The 20,355-nt window shown below is 42.0% G+C and overlaps 2 protein-coding genes across 2 annotated transcripts in view; both read left to right on the top strand.

Annotated features, from left to right (window-relative positions):
- The window catches only part of kcnh4a (potassium voltage-gated channel, subfamily H (eag-related), member 4a), a 30,634-nt gene extending 23,356 nt beyond the window's left edge, over nucleotides 1-7,278 (top strand). The window contains exon 16 of the mRNA XM_041956843.1: nucleotides 6,298-7,278. Coding sequence (XP_041812777.1) covers nucleotides 6,298-7,278 — 981 coding nt within the window. The remainder of the gene's footprint in view (nucleotides 1-6,297) is intronic.
- A 1,743-nt stretch (nucleotides 7,279-9,021) lies between these two features.
- Nucleotides 9,022-20,355, top strand: rab5c (RAB5C, member RAS oncogene family). The gene is made up of 6 exons (XM_041957217.1): nucleotides 9,022-9,109; nucleotides 15,223-15,572; nucleotides 17,478-17,629; nucleotides 17,840-17,962; nucleotides 18,065-18,158; nucleotides 19,051-20,355. Exons 2-6 carry the CDS (start codon nucleotides 15,407-15,409, stop codon nucleotides 19,176-19,178), a joined length of 663 nt encoding a protein of 220 aa, XP_041813151.1. The 5' UTR covers nucleotides 9,022-9,109; nucleotides 15,223-15,406; the 3' UTR covers nucleotides 19,179-20,355.

Genomic DNA, 20,355 nt, shown 5'->3' with positions numbered 1-20,355 from the left:
AACAGCTAACGGTGCGAATATCGCTAACGGCGGTAGCGCTAACAGAGCTAACTGTGCTAGCAGAGCTAATAGAGCTAACAGCGTTAACAAGGGGGCGGGGGGATGGGGTTTTCATTATGCATTTGTCTGTGTGTGTGTGTTTATGTATCTGTCGTTGTGTGTGACTGCGTATGTGTGTGTCTTCGTCTGTTTCTGTGGCTTTCTACTTGTCTGTCTCTGTTGATCACCTCAGCTGTCTGTGTCTGCTTCTCTCCTCTGCTTCATGTCTCTGTTAACATGAATTAATGAACTGAATCAATAAACATGAATGGAGCTAATGCTGACGGAGCTAACAGAGCTAACACTAACGGAGCTAACAGCTAGCGGTGCGAATAGAGCTAACGGCGCTAACGCTAACAGAGCTAACTGTGCTAACAGAGCTAATAACGGCGTTAACAAGGGGGCGGGGGGATGGGGTTTTCATTATGCATTTGTCTGTGTGTGTGTGTTTATGTATCTGTCATTGTGTGTGACTGCGTATGTGTGTGTCTTCGTCTGTTTGTGTGTGTGTGTCTGCTTGAACTACACAAGCAGCCCAACCTGCTCCTACATGGAGATGTGTCTGGTATATGTGTGTCTGAATGTGTGTGTGTGTGTGTGTTTGTTTGTGTGCGTGTGTAACTTCTGCCCCACCTGCTGATAATTACCTCTCTACCTCTCCCACTTTTTACCTGTTCCTGTTCAGTTTTGACGTGCTTGTTTTTAATCACTTTTTAGCTGTTGGTTAGCCCTGCTTGTGTGTGTGTTTGTGTGACTACTTTCTCAACCTTTTTGGCAAAGCGCTTGGTGAAGCTGAGTTTAACTGTTTGTTGGATGGAGATTGTTTTCAAACAATGCCCTTGTTTTGACTGAGCTCGTTAAGATAATCATTCTCAGGCTTGTTGTCCTGCAGATGTGTGTGCGTGGGTTATTGACCGGTGTGTGTGTAAATGACAGTTGCACCTGTTAAACTCCTCCCTTGAAAAGCGGCTTTTTCGCTGTCGGTTTCTTCCGAACAACTTGCGATTGTTTCAAAACCGTAGCTGCTATCAAAAAACCGATTACACTGTGAGATGCGGACAAGTCTGGGCCAGATGTACGTGTGTTTTATGTCCAGATATTCTTTAGAAAAATGACAAAATGGTCGACTTAAAAAGACTCTGCGACTCAGAGAACAGGAGTTTGTATTGTATGCAGTGAGATTTGGGTTCGGCGAACCTCCTGAACTAAATCCTCTGGTGAGAGAACCGTACCTCGTATCAGAGTGTACTATAGATCATCGGACTCCCGAGAACTTCCTGAGTCCGGCCATCTCCTCGTTTTATTCCTGACACAACAACTTTTCCTTTTATGGCGATCTAAAGACAGGAGGCATTTCTGCTTTGCTCACAAAACAGCTCTGAATTTTAACATGGGACTTAATGGGAGAACAGGAGGGCGCTGGCTGCACAAAACGTCTCACTATTTAAATTCAGTAAGTCTCTCGGCTTTTTCGAGGACATCACACGAAAGAGGACAAGTTTGTCTACAAAATGAGCCCAAAATTATGCGTGTAGAGTGTAATTTGTGGCCGTAGCGACGAGAAAAAGAGAAGATTTTCAGATCGTTTTTAGACTCTGTGCCACTCTAGCACGCACTCTAGCACGAACATTCCGCGCAATACACACCCATTATAATCTCAAAATTTCCCGCCAAACGATCACTGTCATTGAACAGTGACTGATCAAAAACTATAGGACCAATCAAAATGTGGATGAACACACCAATAGACCAGACTTGGGTCTACATTTTAAAGTTGAAATGAAGTCTCTCGGTGAATGTATGCCTGAGCTACAGATGTTTGAAAAACTCCAATTTCAATCTTGTTTTTTTCGCCCGTCCCATTCATTTCTTATGGGAAATTTATCGCAGTTTTTCGCGTCTTACGACGCGAAAAACTGCGATAAATTTGAGAAAAGTAATAGCACACCGATCCCGAACAATACGCACGTTTTGATATATAATTTGCGAGGGTTTTCTCAAAGCTGCGGGGCGAGTTTGAGGACGAAAACTTGGAGGAAGATGAAAAATAATAACTAGAAAATTCCCCCTGGGAAATTTTGAAAGGGACACGGGGTGTGTTCGAGCCGACAAAATTATCTACGTTTTAAAGTTTGAATGAAGTCTCTAGGACAAAGTATGGCCGAGCAGCGGACAATTGAAAAAGGCTGAAATTTGAGGAAATTTCCCCATTCATTTCTTATGGGAAATTTATCGCAGTTGTTTGCGTCTTACGTCGGCCTTCGATGGTCATAGCTCGAAAACCGTAAGAGATATCAAAATGTGCCGAGGGTCATTTTGAGCCGACAAAATTATCTACGTTTTAAAGTTTGAATGAAGTCTCTAGGAGAAACTATGGCGAAGCAGCGGACAATTGAAAAAGGCTGCAATGTGAGAAAACGGCAGATATCAGAGGTAGTCAGTCCCTGATTAATGAATTGCTCTCAGCTGTGTTTCTGTGGCTTTCTCCTTGTCTGTCTCTGTTGATCACCTCAGCTGTCTGTGTCTGCTTCTCTCCTCTGCTTCATGTCTCTGTTAACATGAATTAATGAACTGAATCAATAAACATGAATGGAGCTAATGCTAACGGAGCTAACAGAGCTAACACTAACGGAGCGAACAGCTAACGGTGCGAATAGAGCTAACAGCTCTAACGCTAACAGAGCTAACTGTGCTAACAGAGCTAATAGAGCTAACGGCGTTAACAAGGGGGCGGGGGGATGGGGTTTTCATTATGCATTTGTCTGTGTGTGTGTGTTTATGTATCTGTCGTTGTGTGTGACTGCGTATGTGTGTGTCTTCGTCTGTTTCTGTGGCTTTCTCCTTGTCTGTCTCTGTTGATCACCTCAGCTGTCTGTGTCTGCTTCTCTCCTCTGCTTCATGTCTCTGTTAACATGAATTAATGAACTGAATCAATAAGCATGAATGGAGTTAATGCTAACAGAGCTAACAGAGCTAACACTAACAGAGCTAACACTAACGGAGCTAACAGCTAACGGTGCGAATAGAGCTAACGGCGCTAACGCTAACAGAGCTAACTGTGCTAACAGAGCTAACAGAGCTAACGGCGTTAACAAGGGGGCGGGGGGATGGGGTTTTCATTATGCATTTGTCTGTGTGTGTGTGTTTATGTATCTGTCATTGTGTGTGACTGCGTATGTGTGTGTCTTCGTCTGTTTGTGTGTGTGTGTCTGCTTGAACTACACAAGCAGCCCAACCAGCTCCAACATGGAGATGTGTATAGTATATATGTGTCTGAATGTGTGTGTGTGTGCCTGTGTAACTTCTGCCCCACCTGCTGATAATTACCTCTGCACCTCTCCCACTGTTTACCTGTTCCTGTTCAGTTTTGACGTGCTGTTTTTAATCACTTTTTAGCTGTTGGTTAGCCCTTTTTGTGTGTGCATTTGTGTGACTACTGTCTCAACCTCTTTGGCAAAGAGCTTTCTGAAGCTGAGTTTAACTGCTTGTTGGACAGAGATTGTTTTCAAACAATGCCCTTGTTTTGACTGAGCTCGTTAAGATAATCATTCTCAGGCTGGTTGTCCTGCAGATGTGTGTGCGTGGGTTATTGACCGGTGTGTGTGTAAATGACAGTTGCACCTGTTAAACTCCTCCCTTGAAAAGCGGCTTTTTCGCTGTCGGTTTCTTCCGAACAACTTGCGATTGTGTCAAAACCGTAGCTGCTATCAAAAAACCGACTACACTGTGAGATGCGGACAAGTCTGGGTTAGTCTGTGTGTTTATGTATCTGTCATTGTGTGTGACTGCGTATGTGTGTGTCTTCGTCTGTTTGTGTGTGTGTGTCTGCTTGAACTACACAAGCAGCCCAACCAGCTCCTACATGGAGATGTGTCTGGTATATGTGTGTCTGAATGTGTGTGTGTGCGTGTGTGCCTGTGTAACTTCTGCCCCACCTGCTGATAATTACCTCTGCACCTCTCCCACTGTTTACCTGTTCCTGTTCAGTTTTGACGTGCTGTTTTTAATCACTTTTTAGCTGTTGGTTAGCCCTTTTTGTGTGTGCATTTGTGTGACTACTGTCTCAACCTCTTTGGCAAAGAGCTTTCTGAAGCTGAGTTTAACTGCTTGTTGGACAGAGATTGTTTTCAAACAATGCCCTTGTTTTGACTGAGCTCGTTAAGATAATCATTCTCAGGCTGGTTGTCCTGCAGATGTGTGTGCGTGGGTTATTGACCGGTGTGTGTGTAAATGACAGTTGCACCTGTTAAACTCCTCCCTTGAAAAGCGGCTTTTTCGCTGTCGGTTTCTTCCGAACAACTTGCGATTGTGTCAAAACCGTAGCTGCTATCAAAAAACCGACTACACTGTGAGATGCGGACAAGTCTGGGCCAGATGTACGTGTGTTTTATGTCCAGATATTCTTTAGAAAAATGACAAAATGGTCGACTTAAAAAGACTCTGCGACTCAGAGAACAGGAGTTTGTATTGTATGCAGTGAGATTTGGGTTCGGCGAACCTCCTGAACTAAATCCTCTGGTGAGAGAACCGTACCTCGTATCAGAGTGTACTATAGATCATCGGACTCCCGAGAACTTCCTGAGTCCGGCCATCTCCTCGTTTTATTCCTGACACAACAACTTTTCGTTTTATGGCGATCTAAAGACAGGAGGCATTTCTGCTTTGCTCACAAAACAGCTCTGAATTTTAACATGGGACTTAATGGGAGAACAGGAGGGCGCTGGCTGCACAAAACGTCTCACTATTTAAATTCAGTAAGTCTCTCGGCTTTTTCGAGGACATCACACGAAAGAGGACAAGTTTGTCTACAAAATGAGCCCAAAATTATGCGTGTAGAGTGTAATTTGTGGCCGTAGCGACGAGAAAAAGAGAAGATTTTCAGATCGTTTTTAGACTCTGTGCCACTCTAGCACGCACTCTAGCACGAACATTCCGCGCAATACACACCCATTATAATCTCAAAATTTCCCGCCAAACGATCACTGTCATTGAACAGTGACTGATCAAAAACTATAGGACCAATCAAAATGTGGATGAACACACCAATAGACCAGACTTGGGTCTACATTTTAAAGTTGAAATGAAGTCTCTCGGTGAATGTATGCCTGAGCTACAGATGTTTGAAAAACTCCAATTTCAATCTTGTTTTTTTCGCCCGTCCCATTCATTTCTTATGGGAAATTTATCGCAGTTTTTCGCGTCTTACGACGCGAAAAACTGCGATAAATTTGAGAAAAGTAATAGCACACCGATCCCGAACAATACGCACATTTTGATATATAATTTGCAAGGGTTTTCTCAAAGCTGCGGGGCGAGTTAAGGGACGAAAACTTGGAGGAAGATGAAAAATAATAAGAAGAAGAAGAAGAAGAAGAAGAAGAAACGCGCAGGATAGTAATAAGTGACTCGGGGCTACGCCCCGAGTCACTGGCTCCTGCAGCTATTTCATAGCTGTAGGAGCCAGTGACTCGGGACGTTGCCCCGTGTCCCTAATAAGAAGAAGAAGAAGAAACGCGCGGGATAGTAATAAGTGACTCGGGGCTACGCCCCGAGTCACTGGCTCCTGCAGCTATGAAATAGCTGTAGGAGCCAGTGACTCGGGACGTTGCCCCGTGTCCCTAATAAGAAGAAGAAGAAACGCGCGGGATAGTAATAAGTGACTCGGGGCTACGCCCCGAGTCACTGGCTCCTGCAGCAGAGCTGCAGGAGCCAGTGCCTCGGAGCGTGCCCCGTGTCCCTAATAAGAAGAAGAAGAAACGCGCGGGATAGTAATAAGTGACTCGGGACGTTGCCCCGTGTCCCTAATAAGAAGAAGAAGAAGAAGAAGAAGAAACGCGCGGGATAGTAATAAGTGACTCGGGACGTTGCCCCGTGTCCCTAATAAGAAGAAGAAGAAGAAACGCGCGGGATAGTAATAAGTGACTCGGGGCTATGCCCCGAGTCCCTAATTAATAATAGTAATAAGATGTCGTTAAGAAAAGAGTACATAGAATGCATTAAATCAAGTAAAATTCTACATTTTAAAAGAAGTACAGCGATGTAAGGCAAAGTTCAAAGGTTGTATCAGGAAAGTCACTGCTAGTTAAAGGCTAAAGTCAAGAGACACCTTTTTAGCTTTCTTTAAATAAATAGCCAGCTTCCCTGATATCTATAGATATTGGGGTCTAACAGGTGTATCACCGATTCTTGTCATTGAGGAGCTATGTCAAATTATTAAAAGGCAGATATGCATTACAGCCAACTTTTCCTTTCTCTTAGGTGAACAACTTGAACCAAGAAATATCCAACCTGGCCAAGGAGCTCCATGACATCATGCATTTCCTACCATCTCATGCAGCCATGCTCCATTATACCCCTCCAGCCTCCTCATATTCCTATGGCGTACCCATGGCTCCCAGTCCCAGTGTGACGGCTCCCAGCAGCTGGCAGCCACATGTTCCTTTAAATATTGCAACCGGGCTGCACCTCCATCATGAAGCAATCAGCCACCCTGCCAGAAATGTGTGGGGCTGCAGTGGGATGTCCTCCCAAGGCAGAAGTCCCACCTTGCTGCACTCTTCAAGCCCAATGTCATCCTGTTTACACCTGTGCTGCTCTGACAGAGAGGGGGGCACAGCGCACAGGTTACAGAGCCAGTGTGGCACCTTTCAAACTTCCAGAGCGACCCCAAACTCTGCCTACATGACCCATCCGCATGCCCAGGGAGGTCCATCCCTCCTGGCCCTCAGTTCTGCCTTCAGCAGCTTCCCAGGGGTTTGTCAGGCCCCACAGGTGGCCTACAATGCCACTATTCCCACCATGAGCAACTCCCTTTGTTCCCCAGTCAATTCTGGCTGCTCCCATTCATCCCTGAGCGTTCAAACCAACTCTGATCCCACACACAATCAAACCAACTCCCAGACACCCATCCATTCCTCCATCACCCCAACTGGCCAGCCACAGTATCACACGACCTTCAGCTCTCTCAGTTCAGGGGTCCACACTTCCATCTGCACAGAGCACAACCAGAGTCAGCAGGGTGGTCCCAGGCAAAATGACCCCGTAGGATCCAGCCCCATCCGCCACACACAGGACATTGCATGTTCTCTGCTGGGGCAGGTAACAGACTCCAACTGCAGAGCTTCGCTGTATCAAGAGAGGACTGATAATAATGAATTTCATGGTATGAGCAGCTGTACTCCAACTGTAGAAGTTCAGCTACCTCTCTTGGATATGGACGGAATGCAAACCCCTCACTGATGACCTCATTATCTTGTTGTGTTACTGTTTGATAGTGATGACTTTATTGTACATCTAAAGATTTTTGGTGTAAAGTTTCCTTGAAATAAAATGCCGTCTGCCCAAATGCATGAACAACCGCTGAAACCTTACCTCCACAACTGTATAAAACTTGCTTGTTAAGTGGGTAGAGGTTGCAAACTGGTCTGCGGAGATTGTCGTGGGGCCAGTGCACGTGCACCACACACTCTCTCTTTAGCTTACAGTACAGGATCATTTGGATATTTATAAAAAAAACAAGCAACTGATTGTTATCAGGTACCCTGCAATGTGTTAACCAAAGAGAGATGTACTGTGCAAATTCAGTGTGACCACGCTTGAGATGCAAGTTATGAGCTATAGGCGTACAGTACCACCCAGTGGCAAGAGTTGCTTACAACAACAAAAGGCTGACAGCCCATCACACTAACACAGAGGAATAAACCTAAGTATAACACTCATCTGATTATTCACTTTGAAATCGGGTACAGCTGTACAGGAAATAAATTGCAATATTTTGAACAGCAGGTTTTACTTAAAATATTTTTTATTACTTTTTTTGTGTCAGCCTTCAATAATACTCATATGAGTCCTCATTAGACCAGGGCCCCTCTATGGGCCACTTTTTGTATTGAGAATATTTTGAACTTTACAGTGTTTTTTTTTATTTCATTTGTGGAGTAATCCCTTACAAAACATGTAGTAATTTATAGTCCTGTGACCTGCATACCTGCACTCCTTCACAACTGTAAACTATTCCTGAAGGACTTTTCATGAGGGAATGAAAACTTTTTACAGTACATATGAATGCCCATCCAGAATCTACTAACATAGTAAGTTTACATATTAACACATTAGGTGGCACTATGGTAAGTCCTTACAAAATAGCCTATGGTAATTCATTGTCCTGATTTATACCTGCATACTTCTTACAGTACTCCTTTACAAATGAACCATATTTTTGACTGAACTCCTGAACTTCTGGACACAACAAGACATTCAACCACTCTGAAAGCCTTCACCAGTGTGTCATGTACTTATGGCTTATGGCAAAACAAGTGCATGTGTTCTCAATAGGGTAAAACATTGCATCCAGGCCTCCCTGTAGCACTAAACATGAAATCCTGACCTGAAGCATGTGTTGAAGCGTTGTTGGCTGTAATTCTGATGTACACAGTAGCATTAACGAAACAAACAAACAAAAGATAAGTAGTTTGAAGATCAGGAATAGGATTTGAATATCACACCAGAACATCCTCTGGATCACAATGTTTATTGCAAACATGATGATAGTCTTGGACTATTATCTATAATATTATAGGCTGCATGCTTCATCGTGTCATTTTGCCAGAGTGTCCAAAACATGGCTAGATTGTCTGTCTGGTTGTTACTTTTTGGAAAAGCTCTTTTTTCCGTAATGGATTCATTAAAATGAGTTATAGATTCCTTCTTCAGTCTTATCTCTTTTCTCTGGTTGTGGACAACCGGAGAGCGTTTTAAACTCTGAGTATGTGTGTGTGCATGTTTTATTTTCTATTTAAACATAAATCACATGAATGATCATGTTTAAATTCAGCTTGTGGCTTGATTAAATGAAGACTCTAACAGAAAAGGCATGCAAACTGCACACCTCTCCCCCTGTACCGCAGAGTGGTGTCTTGCGCAGGCTGCTGTTGTCATTGGTCAGTTAGCCACTGACAAAAAGTGGGACGCTCCCGGAAAAATCGCTAACCGGAAGGGAAGGCCAGAGCCCAAGAAGAAGAAGAAGAAGACAGCAGCCGCCGATGAGCCCAGCGAAAGAAGAGAAAGTATTGTAAGTCGAACAACTTGAAAATACAGAACAGGGTGATTAAGAGAACACTGAACGCATGTTGGCCTCTTTTCGGCCAGCTGTTAATCGTATTTCGATACCCCTCTGTCAAATTTTGATCAACCGATCAAGCCAAGTCCGGGTTCAGTCGAAATGTCCATCAGACAGCTACGAGCTTCGAGCCCTGTGAAACCACAGAAAATGTCCAAAAAGCCTCGGCACAAGCATTACTGAGAGACATATGACATATGTTCATGCCAGCAGCAAACACAATAAGAAGTCCGAGTCCTCGACTTTGTCAAATGTCAATCAGCTGACGACGTGGGGCCGAGAAAAGGAAAGTTGTCTATTGACGTTTTCGACACTTGGCTGTAGCTGCTAACCTAGCTAACGCTTATAGAATTCAAGTTTTCCTTTCCAGACTTAGCAGTAGTTTTTTTGTCGACGATTCACGCTAGCAGGCTAGTGCTAATGCTAGGTAAATGATAATGTTAATAGCCAACGTTAGCTAGTCGACGTTAGTTAAGGTTAGTAAGCAAGTTGGAAAACTGCTAGGCACAAGTATTAGTCAGTCTTATGCTATCTCACTTACTGATAACGGTCGCTTTTTTTGGCCAGCGTTCATAGCTAACGTTAGCGTTTACCGTATTTTACCTTTACTAGCCAGTGTAGCGACAGTACACATTTTTGGCTAGCTAACGTTACGGCCGTTGATACATTATTTTCATAACAGTGAACGTGCCGACCGTCCACCGGTTAATCAAGTCGGCATATCACTCCGCTAAATCTAGTCCCAACCAGGTCTAAGTACACATTTTTAACTTACCAACTTTCAAGTTTTAGATATAATGTAACTGTAATTAATAACAGCGGTAGCATGCACTTGTTGGTTACAGAATTTCCATCCTCGCGTTGTGTCTGTCATGTAGCTAATAATTGTTTTTAGCTGTCAAACCAGCTGTTTTTCTCAAGTACATATGCTGTATAAGGTCGTTTGACAGTTTTTAATCTCTGTTTTTTAATGTTCTTATGCTTGTAGTGTTGTTTTGTTTTTTTTTAGCATAGGTCAATTTCCAAGTTTGCCTTTTAGCTTTAACTGAAGGCACTCATCAGAGGTATAGAGTAGGCTTCACAGTTTTTCACTCTCAGGCCAGTAAATATCAGCAAGCTTTTACTTTCAGCAGTGCCATCACAATATGTGTGATAAAGGTGTCATTACTGCTGACAGCATTTGCTTTGTAATCCAGCCAGTTTACATTATGTGTCTGCACGTGTCTCCTTACATTTAACAGCAAATATATTCACATGCAGGTGTATCTTCGTAGCTCCGCTTTATGACTTAATAGGGGAAACAGAGCTTGGACCTTTGTGACTGAAGGGATTTAAAGTTAATTGCTTGGGCTCTTGCTGTGTTTATGGTGTTTGGACCTTGTTCTTCCAAAGGGGTGACGCACTTGACCAACCATCCCTGACACAACGACAGTGAGTTTTTCTCCCATCAGCATACTTAATATTTTGTGTTTGGGATTAGTACGGACACCCCTCACTTTTCTTACTCAGGCTCTGTTTCTGCACTGTCTGAAGTCGCAGGTCTGTTGAACTGACAACTAGGCATGGTAGTGTGTTTTAATTTCCTTAAACTTACCAAGAATGTCTACCGAAACATAAAAGGGTAAGAGGATGTTTTATGTGGCTTGATGAGTTGCGAGGTGCAGAATGGATTCGATTTTCATTGCAGCTAGTATGGAAGCCAGTATTTCTGCTCAGATTTTCATGCATAAAGAAAGAATTTGCAAGAGAAGGTCTTCCTTTTGTCTTTTCACATGCCATGTTTAGACATAGGAAAAACTACGCAAGACTCAGCCTATACTGTAGTAATCTCACGCAGCAAGAAACTATGTAACTTGGTACCTTAAGAACCACCACTGTACATTTATATTTCAGTTGGCAAATGTTTTAAAACTCATGGGTTAGTTCTGAATTTTTGATCGTGAGTTGACAAGGAAGTGCAGATTTTGTTTAGGCCTGTGTATTAACTATTCATCTGTTTGGGACAGAGCTTTTCACACAGAAGTCACGAGAAAAGGAAGTGTCTGTGATTTCCTATTGGCCTTGCTAACCACTGGTGATGAGTATCCTGTTTGCTTTTCCTGAGTAAGTTCACCAGTTTCCCTGTCACTGTTTCCAAAGCAGTTCATCATTAGAACTTGAACCGTAGAAGGACTTACCTTACTTGCCTTGGATCAAGAGCTTTTCCTGTTTTATTAGAAATCTCAAGGATTGTGTGCTCTTGTCGTCTCTTCTTTAGTTGTTGTGTTGCATATAAAAGCTTTTTGCCAATAACATGCAGACTTTGAACACGTGGTTTCACTATACATGAAAATTTTCTTCCCGGCAAGACCATTTGGCATAATAGACACCCCTCATATCAGACACCACCAGTTCTTCCAGGACCCCACCCTTCAAATTAAGTGAGCAGCACAAGTCCATGCTTGTTTTCAAGGAACTGCCGTATAGTGACACCAGCCACATGGAATATGTGACTTGAGATGTGAGTTCATGTTAGCACAATGTTCAGTATACTTGTGCCAGTTACATGTTTATTTTCTGTAATCAATAGCTAACTTCCTTGTGAAGACCTTATCCTGTCATAAATTTTAGATTGCATGACCTGCAATGGAACAATATTAAATTTTTTTTCTTATTTAATTATTGCAAAAATGAGGCTTCAGTGATTTGTTCATGCTGTAGATGAAGGGAAGAATCCAAACTTTGTCTAAATATTCGTGTCACCGCAGTTTCAGACTGACATGCCTTCCCCCGAGCACTCTACAAAAGCACAGAATAAAACGCTTATTTACTTCATAAAAACACTCAAGGCAACCATTTACAGGAACTCAGATCTAATCATTTTGCTGAAGTTTGTATAACTTTTATGTTACTAAGAAGTATTATGTCACTTTATTACAGTTATTAGTGAGTAATACCACTATCAGTATCATTTTGTTTTTTGTTCCTGTTGTTTTATTTTGGAGCTTTACATGTGACAACAGAGCACAGAGGAGGGGAATCATTTGACTGTGGGTGGTTACATTGCATGCGTTAATGGGGTTAACAGCAATTATTCATCTGAATATTATGTGTTTTTTTGGGACAGGTTTTGAAACTGCCATAAATTAGTTCTTTGTACCTATACAGGTGTTTCATTTGTGCAAACATACTGGTACTCAGGTGATCAATGCACCTCAATCCCTGCTAACTGTTTGGATGTCTTGCTGGCAGCAGAGCAAACAGGGGGGCCATGATGAATATTTCACAGGCTCTCCCTCTAGGTTGCTCCTTCTTCCTGCCCTTTCTCCTCCCCCTTTCTCTGACCCATGTCCCGCTGTCTCTCTCTCTCTGACCCACTTCCCTGTGGAGGTCTTCAGAGCCCATTAGGGATGCCATCAAAGCATTCATCGCAGGCTGCTTAAGATGTGTGCAGGTCTGTCTCAGTGCAACAAAGAGCCTCTGATTGCAAGCTAGACAGCCACATGTACCTTTTACATGATATGCTGTGCATTGGCGTAGATGGTACTCTAATGGCACCTAACAGTTACTACATCACCAGTCAGTGTGTGTAGAATAATAATTGTTTATAATCCTAGTAATAGTTGTATTCTTCATTATCTGTTGTGAGGAAAAACTTCAGGCCAGGGCACATAATCTGTTTTGCCTACTGCAGGCTATTCTGTGTCTTTGAAACCTTCCTTCACTGTATTCTTCCTCTGAGTGGCTGCAGCATGGTATTTTTTTTGCTGGCTGAAATTAAAAATAGGACACTCATATAAAGTAACTGTGCTGTATAGTAAAACCTGTTCCTCAGGCCTGTTGCTGGTAAAGGTATATGTTACTCGCCTGTCTTATCCAGATCTTCTAAATCAGTAGTTTTACTGAGCCATCAAAATGTACAGTTAGTAAAATTGTCAATGTCTGATGAAGCATGGGTGAATTTTTATTTTAGCTAGTTGTTGCTTGATTTTTATTCATCTGCACATCATCTGTTCAAGAAAAGCAAATCAGTTGTTTTGCCGTTTGCTATTCGGGATGGTTTGAGGGTCTGTTTCCACAAACCCAGTCCGTCGCCCCCTCCTTCTCTTTGTCTCCTCCAGTGAGGAATGTGAACAGGTGAGAGCTCAGCTTTGCTCCTTGCAATCAAATGAGTACAGGCTGACTTTGACCCAGTGAACAGAGTGCCTTTATTCCTTCTCCAACTCAGCTACTGATTTCCTGTGCTCTTTCACGCCTAGTTAAAGAGTCCAGCAAGACTTTTAGTGCTCTACTGATGTCTGCTGTAGTTGGCTACGGATGTACTGTCGTGCACCCACTGTTATCAGAAGTAAACAGATTGGTTGCATGCAGAAGATGGAATATTTCTTTAATCATAACACATGTAATGCCACTGTATTATGTAAGCTGAATAGTTTTATGTTTAAGTAAATGGGGAAAACAGTAAAGGTACTGGTATGTTTTAAAATTTGTGATGTTCAGTGATGTCTAAAATTAAACTAGTGATGCAAAGTGTTGCATTTAACGGTAAAAGACGATCTGCATGGCAGAAATTAATTCGTATAATGAGCAGCACGGTTGGTACTCTGTCAAATGAAACAAGGCAGTTGTGAATATTTTATGGACAGAGCTGTGATCTCTTGTCACATGCTGAAGCTTAAGCTCGGCTCAGCAAAGAGCCGAGAAAAAGCCGAGCACAACCAAACTCTACAGACTATCAGCAGTGACGCCTTTACTTCAGTCTTCCTCATTTTTGACGTTTCCCTTCTCACTCAGGAGTAGTCTAACCTCCTGTTTGTCCTCAGTATTCATCGTGTTTCTGCACAAAGTAGTGACAAAGCTGAGGCTATCCCAGGTTTTAATGTGCTCAGCAGTAAAATGTGTTCTGCAATCTTCACTTCCTGCTTTGAGCTGACTTGTGTTTCCTGTCCTTTGACCAAGCAGAAGCTGGCTGACCTCATGTGTATCACCCAACTGAAAAAAAGATTAGGCAAGGTTTCAGATACGCAAAGCAGTCTGAAATGAAGAGAATCAATTGTTGGCTTGTTCTAGTCTTGGTATGCTGTCATCAAGTAAAGTTGTTAAGCTTATTTCGGCCAAAAGTGGGATGAAATATTTTTTAAAAGTTTAGATTTTTCTGAGTCAACCTCTTTGCTACAGGTTCATCTTAGTACTGGTCGTATGCAGAATGTGGTCACTGGAAGTTGCAGTGTAAAAAATGATTTATGGGTGACTTGCTGATTAATCTTAATGCTTTCTATTGACTTCATTATCTGGTTTTGGTGTCGCTTGATGGAAGAGGCCGCAGAGATCTTAACAGCGTATAGTCATTGCTTAACACCGTGGCCAGACATCTGTTGACAGATGACTCACAGGAACAAATGTGTTGGATCTATGTTAGTGTGAGGCGGTAGGGCAAAGTTTTATGCTAATTTTTATGGTTTATATGCACATATGCTTTTCATTTCTTCAATCATAGCTTTCCTTTTGTTTAACGTCCACCTGCCTATATACCCTTTCACCATCAAGTCTCCAGATCCACGTCATTTTATTTGTATATTATAACTTAATTTGTCTTATTACTGCACATATTTTATTCTGTATTCTGTGTATTCCGTTTAGCATCTACGCTGATGTAAAGCAGAAGTAAGAATTTCATCCTGCGGTGTGTAGTGATGTCAAAAAACACACACTGTTAGGACAGCCTGTGAGAGCAGGAGCATTTGTGTATACTAAACATGGTTAAATAATAAACTCTTTATCTGGAGGCCCAGCCCCAGTGTGATGCGGGTTTTGTGTCAACAACATAAAAACTTGGCTAAAACAAAAGCTTTAGTGTTGATATATTTTACAGTTAAACTGTATTTTACTTGATTCATATGTCTTAGCAACTGCCAGCAGGGACAAGCAATTCATCTTGTTTTTTTTGTTTTTTTTTATTAGACTCTGCTTCAGGTTTTAACTGACAATCATAGCAATCAGCAGATAACATGGTTGTTTTAATTTAAAAAAAGCCTGTTTTCTGTTTGGAGTAAAGCTTAAAGTATTGAATGTGTTGTGTTTTCCAGCTCCCACTGGTGAGGTCTCCTCTTCCTCTTCCTCATCTACCTACCTGCCTGAATCAAACCTGTCCCCATCTAAGCTCAGCCTCACCAAGCCCTTGCCAGCCCCTGCACCAAGTCTAGGCCTAAATTCAACCGGACTTCCTCCCTCTTCGCCCAGCTTCTTCCTCCCAGACTTCAACACTGCGCTATGGCAGGGCGAGGCGGACCCGCTCGGACCAACGGCACGGCAGCAAGCAACAAGATCTGCCAATTTAAGCTAGTGCTGTTGGGGGAATCGGCGGTGGGAAAGTCCAGCTTGGTGCTGCGCTTTGTCAAAGGCCAGTTCCACGAGTACCAGGAGAGCACCATCGGAGGTGAGGGTTTTGGGTGTGGTCTCAGGATCGTCTCCGCTCTCCGTCATGTTTTAATGGCATCAGAGTTGTGCATCTCTTCAGCTATAATTTACAGCTCAGAGGGATAATTAAAACAAATCATGTATGATTGGATAGAAACCATAAAATAATTTTAAACTCCTGTCACAGAAGAACGGATTTCATCCCCTGCATCGTGTGGCTGTGCAGAATCTCTTGTCATCTTGTTGCACTCACTCTCAAACTCTTTCAACATGTGAGTGGGCAAAACATGAATGCTGAAGCAGAAGAAAACATGTCTTTGCCAGTACAGAGGAGCCGCTTGCTCGTTGGCCTTAATCTTTTGGTTGTCAGAGCCTGTGCAAGAGTGGAAGAACCAGTTCTTTGCAGCTAGTCACATGACTCTCCCATGAGCCACCAAGCTCCTCACACATGGCAGACATGTGTATTGATTTTTGCAGAAAAGAAATCATATTTCTTAATATTTTATACAGAAAATGACTTTAGATTGACCTCTGTAAAAAACAGTTCTTCGGCATCAGAGGAGTGAGGTTACTTGAAACAGGAAGGAATTGAGACAATAATGGCCATTTCCTCAACCTCCTGTAGATCAGTGAAGCTGTTCAAAGAGTACTGTTCAGTTTTAAAGCAAGAACATGGTAATATGTAACTTTGACATTTTACAAAGCGGTGGGCTTAAATGTGTTGGTTTTTCTCCACGATGGTGACTATAGCCTGAGGCTACAGAAGTAAACTTTTAACTGGGATGTTAAGTTGCAAATCCTCAATCCAGCTGGAAAAACAACATTGACAGGTTTCCACTGGAACTTCAGCCCACAAAGCCCATGCCGTGATGTTTTTTAATCGACAAAATATAGTAGAGAGGCAGACAAACATCCGCAGCCAGATTCAAACCAGGTCTGTTGTAATGTATATGGTCACTGACCGAACCTCAGGGCATCAAAGGTATAAGATGTCTCGCCTATCTACCCTGTTCATTCCTCCGCTGTTCAGTGCAAAACTGATCTGCCAGATTTTTACTGACAAGGTGCTCATGCAAAAAACCTGTACAACTCACCTTTGACCATGTGCATACAGTATGCTCATATTCTTACATGTATGACAGTTGGACTTAAGTCTGCTGTCAAGAGATCGGGGCAGCCTTGTTTTATTGTTTACTTGAAATGGGAATTTTTAGTCTATAATCCGTACAGACATTTAACAATAAATTGATTATTTACCGTTAACATGGTCAACAATCAATTAGGGAAATATCTGATAATTTGTGTCCCTATCTGATAGAACTGCTACTAACAATTATTTTCATTTATTTATTAAACTGATGATTGTTTTCTCGAGTAATCACTTAATGTACGGAGTGTCATCTCAAAGTATAAGATGACGTCTTCAAGATGCTTGTCCAAAACCCAAAGATGATTAAGCTCCTTTTCTTCTTGTGTCATTTCTTTTTTGTCATGTTACACCAACATTCCCAGTTTCCTACATCTTCTGAGTAATGCGGCTGTAGGATGAGGAGACAGGATGCTCAGTGCTTACGAGACTCAAAACGAGTCAGCATGTTTTCTGTTCTGCTGAACTGCTGGTCAGCTGCACGCCTGGTCAAAGATTACAAAGCCTTAAAGTATGTGCTTTGAAAATGAGTGCTCAGTTTCCTCAGTCATGTGACAGTCGGCTGAGTAAGCGAGTCGTATGCACTTGTGCCAGCTCTTTATGTGCTGCAATGTGTTCTTACTGCACACCTGATATTTAAATCTCTTCTCTCTGCAGTCTTAATCACTACATTTTCAGGCTTAAATATTAAACTTCAGCCCTGCAGGTAACAAGTGTGTGATTTTCTGCTCCGATTGTCTTTCGGCCGCAGTCTAATATGTGTTATTTTCTTTGCAGCGGCCTTCCTCACACAGACGGTATGTTTGGATGATACAACAGTCAAGTTCGAGATCTGGGACACAGCAGGACAGGAACGGTATCACAGCTTGGCACCCATGTACTACAGGGGAGCCCAAGCCGCCATCGTGGTCTACGACATCACCAACACAGTAAGTGACGTGGACGGTAACAGGACACAGCAGAGACGGTCAGAAGTCTTGTGTCATTTGTTTTGCTGAACCTTGTCTTCCAGTTTGGGTTGATGATTGCTTACTTCAAGAGACAGCTACAGACCTTTGCTCTTTTATCATGTAAAACCTGTGTTTTAAAGCAGTGTCTTATGATTATGCATGTACTATTTGTACTTTTTTTTTTTTAAGGATACATTCACACGTGCAAAGAACTGGGTGAAGGAGCTGCAGCGACAAGCCAGCCCGAATATTGTTATTGCACTGGCAGGAAACAAAGCAGATCTGGCCAACAAGAGAGCTGTAGATTTCCAGGTAAAGAGGAATTCAAACAGTCTGACGTTTCTAAAGACATTCTTGAAAATTTTAAGACAAGCTGTCAATTTAATGATTGCTGTGTTGTGTTTCCTCATTTAGGAAGCACAAGCATATGCAGATGACAACAGTTTGCTCTTCATGGAGACTTCAGCCAAGACTGCTATGAATGTCAATGAGATTTTTATGGCTATAGGTAAGTGCTGCTCGCAGCTATTTTACTGTCATGTAGAGCAAAGATTAGTCTATTGGTTATTGGATTCAATAACCAATTAATGCTTAATTGATTAGCAAGACCATCAGATTATCCAACCATCAGTCCAAAACCCAAAGAAATTCACTTCAACAACAGCAAATTCTCAGAGAATGTTTGTCATTTTTCTTTAAAAAAAAGGTAATAACATTTCTGCATTAAAAATGTCTAAAAACAACCATTTGGCCGCATGTCAATGGTGTCATGTCCCCTGTACACCCTCTAGTTGCTATAACTTCCAGGCAACACCGCTAGCTAACCCTTCTATTGTTTACTATTGTTTGTATTACTCACCCAGGATGGAGCACCATTATTAATTTTCACTGGCAATGGTGGTTGTTTAACAATGACGACAGCAACTCCCATGATCTCACACTACTTTATGACATCATCTAACTCTGTCTTTTGTTGTTTTGATTGAGCGACCCCTAGTGGCAGAAATTACATACTGTGTGTTTAAATGAAAATGGTTGCTGATTAATTTTCCATCAAAAGATGAATCAATTAAACGACTAATCATTTCAGCTCTATTTTAGTCAGTTATCAAGTAAAAATGACAAATATTTAATGGTTCCAGATTCTCATATGTGAGGATTTTGGTTGTCCTGTATTACAGTAAAAATATGTTTGGGTTTTGGACCATTGCTCAAATAAAACAAGACATTTTGACATCACTTCACATTCTAGAAAATAAATTTTGCTCATTTGTGATGTTTTATTGACAAAATTATCAAGACGGAAATGAGCAAAATGATCGATAATGAAATTAGTTATTTCTTGCAGTCTTACTGCCATGCTACCAAAATTAATTCATTGTACTCTTGACCCAAAACAGCCAAGAAGCTTCCTAAGAACGAGCCTCAGGGTGGAGCGGGCGCCGGCGGACGAGCCAGAGGTGGCGTGGACCTCCAGGAAGCCGCACCACAGGGCAGAAGTGGCCAGTGCTGTGGGGGCGGGAACTAACTAACACAACCACGAGTCAGCTGATCCAACCAATCTACAGCTTCGATCAACCAGACCAGATATTAGCCAGCTGTCAAACAATGTCCCATCGGTCAAACCAAACCACGGTCGGACCAGCTACCCTCTGAGCAACACAGCACAAATAAACTGTTTGGCAAATGAGTCCACTGGCCAGTAAACTGCCAGAGCCCACTGATGGTTCCAGATGACGAGCCAATCAACAGACCAAGAAATCAACCCACAGGCTTATATACAGAATCATGTTTTAACCCCAGGACTTGCCAATCCATGACCTCTCTATTGATGATGGACACTTGACGTCACCTTAGGGGAAAAAAAAACAAAACAAAAACGTCCCATTCATGGAAGAAGAAAAAAAAAAGAGATCAGTCATTACCAATGGCACTTAACGGCCATTTTGCTCACCTTTGTTTCTGTATTTGTGTAGAGGAAAAAAAATAATGCAACAGGAAGGAATATAAACAGGCTCATTGGCCCTGTCCTGTCTCTTCTACCCACTGCTTCCCCATGCACCTTAAATTTAGTATTTCCATCATGTCTTATGACACTGTTAAAACTCCAGTCCAGGTGCATGCTGCAGTCCTTCACTTTTCTGTCTTGTTCCTGGTCCGCTTCCTGGAAAAGATGACGAGAGAAGGTTCATAGCAGGAGAACGGGAATGGACAGATAATTCCTTCTTGATAGAGCTGTGTAGATTGAATTATTACATTGTTATTGTTATCACTATTATTATTACTTCAACTTCTTTTGACACAGGCTGTTCAGTATGATTTTAAAGCCTAGACTTTGAGGTTTTACAATCATCCATCTATGTTATCGAACCATATACAGTAAATAGTACTTTATTAACATTATCACCCATGAGTAATTTTAGCATTAATGTAATGTTTTTGAATCATCAGTGTACAATTACAAATACATAAAGCAAGATTTGTTTTCTCGACCAAAATCACAACTGTGTATTGACAACATGCTGTATTTGTATCAGACTTTTCAAGTTTATAATCAATCAGTAGTTATTGTCAAAACAATATCTTCCCAATCTCTACATGATGTTTTGTTAACCTTAATTATTTTGTGATGGATTTTTTTTTTTTATGTCTTAATTTTTTTTCTGAAGATCTATGGTATTAAATGCACTGGTTCTGTCTCATCA

The sequence above is a fragment of the Chelmon rostratus genome, chromosome 17, assembly GCF_017976325.1.
Source record: "Chelmon rostratus isolate fCheRos1 chromosome 17, fCheRos1.pri, whole genome shotgun sequence".
Classification (NCBI taxonomy): domain Eukaryota; kingdom Metazoa; phylum Chordata; class Actinopteri; order Chaetodontiformes; family Chaetodontidae; genus Chelmon; species Chelmon rostratus.
This window is presented reverse-complemented; position numbering and strand designations above follow the sequence as displayed.